Source organism: Myotis brandtii, unplaced genomic scaffold (genome assembly GCF_000412655.1).
Source record: "Myotis brandtii unplaced genomic scaffold, ASM41265v1 scaffold835, whole genome shotgun sequence".
In the NCBI taxonomy this organism is placed as follows: domain Eukaryota; kingdom Metazoa; phylum Chordata; class Mammalia; order Chiroptera; family Vespertilionidae; genus Myotis; species Myotis brandtii.
This window is the reverse complement of record NW_005371389.1, coordinates 1014954-1020248: the sequence shown is the minus strand read 5'-3', so window position 1 is coordinate 1020248 and position 5295 is coordinate 1014954. Positions and strand designations below refer to the sequence as shown.

General features: G+C 41.8%; 1 protein-coding gene and 1 pseudogene across 1 annotated transcript; one reads left to right on the top strand and one right to left on the bottom strand.

Moving 5' to 3' along the window:
* Nucleotides 1-540: 540 nt before the first annotated feature.
* LOC102263486 (dual specificity protein phosphatase 18) lies at nt 541-1176 on the bottom strand. Its single transcript, XM_005884515.1, has one exon. It carries the CDS (start codon nt 1174-1176, stop codon nt 541-543), a length of 636 nt encoding a protein of 211 aa, XP_005884577.1.
* A 912-nt stretch (nt 1177-2088) lies between these two features.
* LOC102263194 lies at nt 2089-2897 on the top strand (annotated as a pseudogene).
* The last annotated feature ends 2398 nt before the right edge of the window (nt 2898-5295 follow it).

Here is a 5295-nt window from a genome sequence, read left to right as displayed (position 1 = left end):
TCCTGTCATTTGTGACACATGGATGAATCTGGCAGACATCATGCTAAGTGAAATAAACAAGTCATAGAAGATAAATACTGAATGATTGTGTTTCTATAAAGAATCTAAAATAGTGAGCATCATAGAAATGGAGAGTAAAATGCGATTGCCAGGCGGTGGGGTAGGGAAAGGAAGAATGTTGCTGTTCAATGGGTATCAAGTTTCAGGTTTATGTTCTAGAGATCTGTACAGCATGGTGCCTATAGCTAACAGTTAGTACTATATACTAAAAAGTTATTGAAAATAGATTTCATGTTAAGTAGTCTTACCATAAAAAGAAAAACAAAGCAAAACAAACAGGCAGGATGAAACTTTTTTTTTTTCATTGACTGGATTTTATTCTTTAAAGGTAAGGGTCACAAAGCCAAAGACTTCAGCAGCCCCCCTTTTTGCTTGCCCTTCTAAAAGTCATTGGGTTGTCAGTAAGGACCAAAGTTCAGCAGTCATGGTTCCGTGATGGTGTGCGATCCACAACAGGTGTCAGAGGCTGGGCAGGACGGCTCACATGGATGACGTCAGCCGCAACTCTTTCTGGTATACATCTGGGATCTTGCCCACGGGGGAGTCAATCATCCGGACGGTGTTTTTGGCGAAGAGTTTGAATTCGTATTGAATTAGCTGCTCCCAAAAGCCCATGTTTGGGCGTATGATGGGACGGCAGGCTTTGGTCCAAGTGTGAGCTTCTAGGAGTGACAGGGAACGATATTTCATCAAGAAGGCTATGCACACCGTGGCGGAGCGGCTGATGCCAGCGTGGCAGTGCACCAGTGTGCGGCCTTGGCGCAGCTCTACGCTGTGGATATAATCGGCGATAATATCGAAGAAATCGCCTATGCGCGTGCTGGGGGAGTCAGTCACAGGTACCTTCAGGTATAGAATGTCCTCAATAAACGTGCTGAAAATTTCCGCTGACATACTGATGACTGCTGTGATGCGATTGGAAGACAATAGGTGCCTGTTGTTAGCGGCCTTGGCATTACCTATGTAGAGGGTGCTGGTCAGCTGGGAGAGCCCACGGGACCTCAAGGGCTGTGGGAGGGCCTTGGCCAGCAAGAGACGTCGTGGTGGTGGTGGTGGTGGTCGTGGTGGTCGTGGTGGTCGTGGTGGTGGTGGTGGTGATGGTGGTGGTGTTGACATCGAGGCAGAGGGCTAAGTGTCTCTGGGCCGGTTTCGGGGCACCACTCCCACTGCAGTGCTGGGAAGCCTCTGGCGGGTGGGCAGGTTACTGGTTATCACCCCTCTGGCCCCCAAGCATCACAATTCCCTCCCTGCCTACGCCACTGGTTTCCATGGCAATGGCAGTTAGCCATGTGAAGGGCGTGGCCTCCTAGCCAGGCCTTCAGATAAACCACTCCCTGCTCCAGAGCATCACAGTCCCCTACCACCAGCCCAGTGGTTTCCACGGCAACGCAGTTTGCCACAGGAAGGACTTGACCTCCCATCCAGGTCTTCAGAGAAACCCCAGTTATATTCTTTTTTTTTTCTTTTTCAGATCTATTATCTTTTAAAAAATCTTTATTGTTTAAAGTAATAGCTAAGATTTAGAAATAGCCTAAATGCCCATCAGTAGACAAATGGATAAAAAAGCTGTGGTACATTTACACCATGAAATACTATGCAGCAGTATTAAAGAAGGATCTCCTACCCTTTGAGACAGTATGGAGGGACCTGGAGAATATTATGCTAAGCTAAATAAGCCAGTCAGAGAAAGATAAATATCACATGACCTCACTCCTTTGTGTAATCTAATGAACACCATAAACTGATAAACAGAAATAGATCCAGAGACAGAGAAGCATCGGACAGACTGTCAAACTTCAGAGGGAAGGTGGGGGAAGGTAGAGAGGGTGGTAAGAGATCAACCAAAGGACTTGTATGCATGCATATAAACGTAACTAATGGATACAGACATTAGGAGGGGTGAGGGCATGTGATGGGGGCGGGAATGGCCGGAGAGAGGTCAATGGGGGAAAAAGGAGACATGTAATATTTTAAACAGGATGAAACTTTTAAAGGTGATGGATAGGTTACCTAGATGAGGGACTGGCTACATTGTAAACCATGGCGTGAGTACCAGCAGAATCTGCAGTTGATGCTTTGGCTGTTGCCAGTGGAGCCCTGTGACTTGACAGAAGGTTTTGATCCCATTATATTCCCAAGGATTGGTCAGGAATACTTGAGGCAGATCCACATCAAAGCCACTCAATGTCCATATGTTGTGGTAGCTGAAATTGACCCAAAGAAAGTTGAGAAGAAACCAAAGGGTGAATATTTCTCTTTCAGGATGGCAACCTGCTCCTGAAGGCTATTAGGCCATACTTCAGTGGCCACAGCAACAAGTGGCACAATTTTCAACTGTTAAACAGAGTGTGAACAGACATAGAAGTCACTGGAAATGACAACAGTTGGATAGTAATGTGACCATGCCAAAATGTGAACATGAATAAAGCTAGAAAAATTTTTATCTGGGTGAAAGGTTATATTCTGGAGGGACTGTTGGACCAGCTAAAATGAAAGTCCTAGAATAGATCATGTGCAAATTGGTTTTCCTCACTTGCTTAGTATCAATCAGTCAACAGTAACCAATGTATTGGAATATCTGAGTAATTGGTTTGGAGGAAAAGAGATTACTCCAGAATTGAGAAGATGTTTATGCTTTATTGACTTTTCTTGAAAAGCCTTTATTACCTGATGCTCATTCACTGATTTGGCAGCTTGCAAGAAGATACTCTGAAGTGAGGCTCTTAGTGAACAGCAAAGATGATGAGAGGATTCCTGCTTTGAATTTATTAATCTGCTTGGTTGGCAGGCATTTTGACCAATGTAATTTAGCTGATGAGCCATCTTCATATAGCTGATCTCTCAGGAATAGAATATACTTGTGGTAAAGGCTGCCTGTCTGATGAAGTACAATGCCAATTAAGCTGCAGATTGCATCATATTTTCAAAATTATGTAAGGGGTCTTCAACTTAATTTGTGCAACTGAAGTTGATATGCAGAATGTAGAGTGTATGGATTTGAACATATGAAGTATCTTTGGGTAATCTCACTAATTTATAATTAACAGTTTTCTATTACCCTGTGCAAAATGGTATGATGAAATTTTACAAATATTCTTAGTGGGGCTTCATTGTTTATTTACAAAAATATACATAAAACTTTATTGAAAGTGTATTTTGGTTACTAAAATCTTGTTTGATTCTCAAACAAAACAAAAGACAATAGAGAGAGGTTCTTAAATTTAAAAAAAAACAACTAGATTAAGTGTGTTCTTAGCAAAAAAATTAATCAAGCATTTTCCATTTAAGTTCAATACTTTTATTTAAATGCTTTAATGCACAAAACTTTTGTTAACAAATTATTTTAAGTACCCTAATAGGTTGACTGATTTAATTTTTCTTTCAAATCTTCTGTTCATATATAATTGATGTATCAGGTAGAAATGTTTTCTACTTTAAGTAGCAGAAGATCCTAGTAGCGATGGTTTTTCAAATAGGGGTTTATTTTTCTGGCATAACAAGAAGTGTGGAGGATCTGGCTACTGGCATTGGTTCAATAACTCCATGATACCAAGGTCTCTGATTCTTTTGGCCTTTCCCCCATGGTAGCAAGATGACCACTGCAGTTCAAGGATATGTGTCTATTTTCAAAACTGGAAAAGGGGAGAAGGAGGCAGAGCCTTTAACATCTGATTCCTTCTCATACAAGCAACACTTTCTCCAGAAATCCACAGCAGATTTGTGTTCATCTGTTGGCCACAAGTATATAAGATGATCACCTATAGTTCCAAAAAAATTCAAGAAATGAAATTAGAAGCCTTTTCAGGTTTCTAATAGAGGTGGAAAAAGAAAAAGGGGATTGGGAATATCTATGGATCAGGGAACCAATAATTCTGCCACTAGTTACAAATAAAGCAGACATAATTTTAAAAAGTAAAGGTGATGGATATGTTTATTAACTTGATTGTTGTGATGGTTTCATGTATGTACTTATCTTCAAGCTCATCAAATTGTATGCATTAGTTATGTCCAGGTTTTTTTTGTGTGTGTTTATCAATTATATCTCAATAAAGCTCTCAAAAATAAAATAAATAATTGCTTAAATTATATTTTTTTATCAATTAACTAGAGGCCCGGTGCACAAAATTCATGCGTGGGGGTGGGGAGGTCCTTTCAGCCCAGCCTGCACCCTCTCCAATCCTGGACCCCTAGGGGGATCAGGCCTAAACCAGCAGTTGGACATCCCTCTCACAATCCTGGACCACTGGCTCCTAACTGCTCACCTGCCTGCCTGCCTGATCACCCTTAACTGGCCCCCCTGCCAGCCTGATTACCACTCCCTGCCCCTGCCCATGGCCTGGTTGCCCCTAACTGCTCCCACTGCTGGCCTTGTCACCCCTAACCACCTCTGCCTACTGGCCTGGTTGTCCCTCACTGCCCCCCCTGCTGGCCTGGTAGCCCTTAACTCACCCCATGCCAGGCCCAGTTGCCCCCAACTTCCCTCCCCTACCAGCCTGGTTGCTCCCAACTGCCCTCCCCTGCAGGCCTGGTCAGCCCCAACTGCCCTCTCCTGCCAGCCCAGTTGCCCCCAATTGCCCTCCACTGATGGCCCAGTTGCCCCAACTGCCCTCTCCTGCAGGTCTGGTCACCCCCAACTGCCCTCTCCTGTCGGCCATCTTGTGGTGGCCATCTTTTGTCTGCATGGGGGTGGCCATCTTGCATGAGGGTGTAATCGTCAATTTGCATATTGCTTCTTTATTATATAGGATAATGTATATTTCACTCTAAAATGATGTATATAAAAGAAAATATGTTTTGGGGGTTGCATATTTGTGATTTTTGACTTCTTATTCTCCTTTACATATAAAGAAAGCACACTATTTGAAAAATAAAATACTAAGAATTTCTGTAATGGTAAATTATTAATTACATCTGTATATTTAATCATATTGACTTAATTAGGCAAATTAAGTCAACGCTTTGTTATAGCAGTATCTCAGAATGAGTCCACATGTTCCACTAAGTTTTGGAATATATTTTTTGATGAATACAAACTGCTTAAGCTGTGAAAATGTTTAAATATTCACATAATTGAATTACTAGCTTCAGAGTTAAAACATTATTGCTTTGGAGATAATTACTTTTAATAACTTGCTATAAAGACTGAATTTTTCAACAGTCTTGTGCTCTTCTGGTGTGTATTAATTATATCTTGGAAAAGAAAAAAGTACATACTATACTAAACAATTTCTAAGT

What these genes read in the sequence shown, in the direction of transcription:
- LOC102263486 (XM_005884515.1), bottom strand. Translation starts at nt 1,176, where the DNA reads ATGTCAACACCACCACCATCACCACCACCACCACCACGACCACCACGA.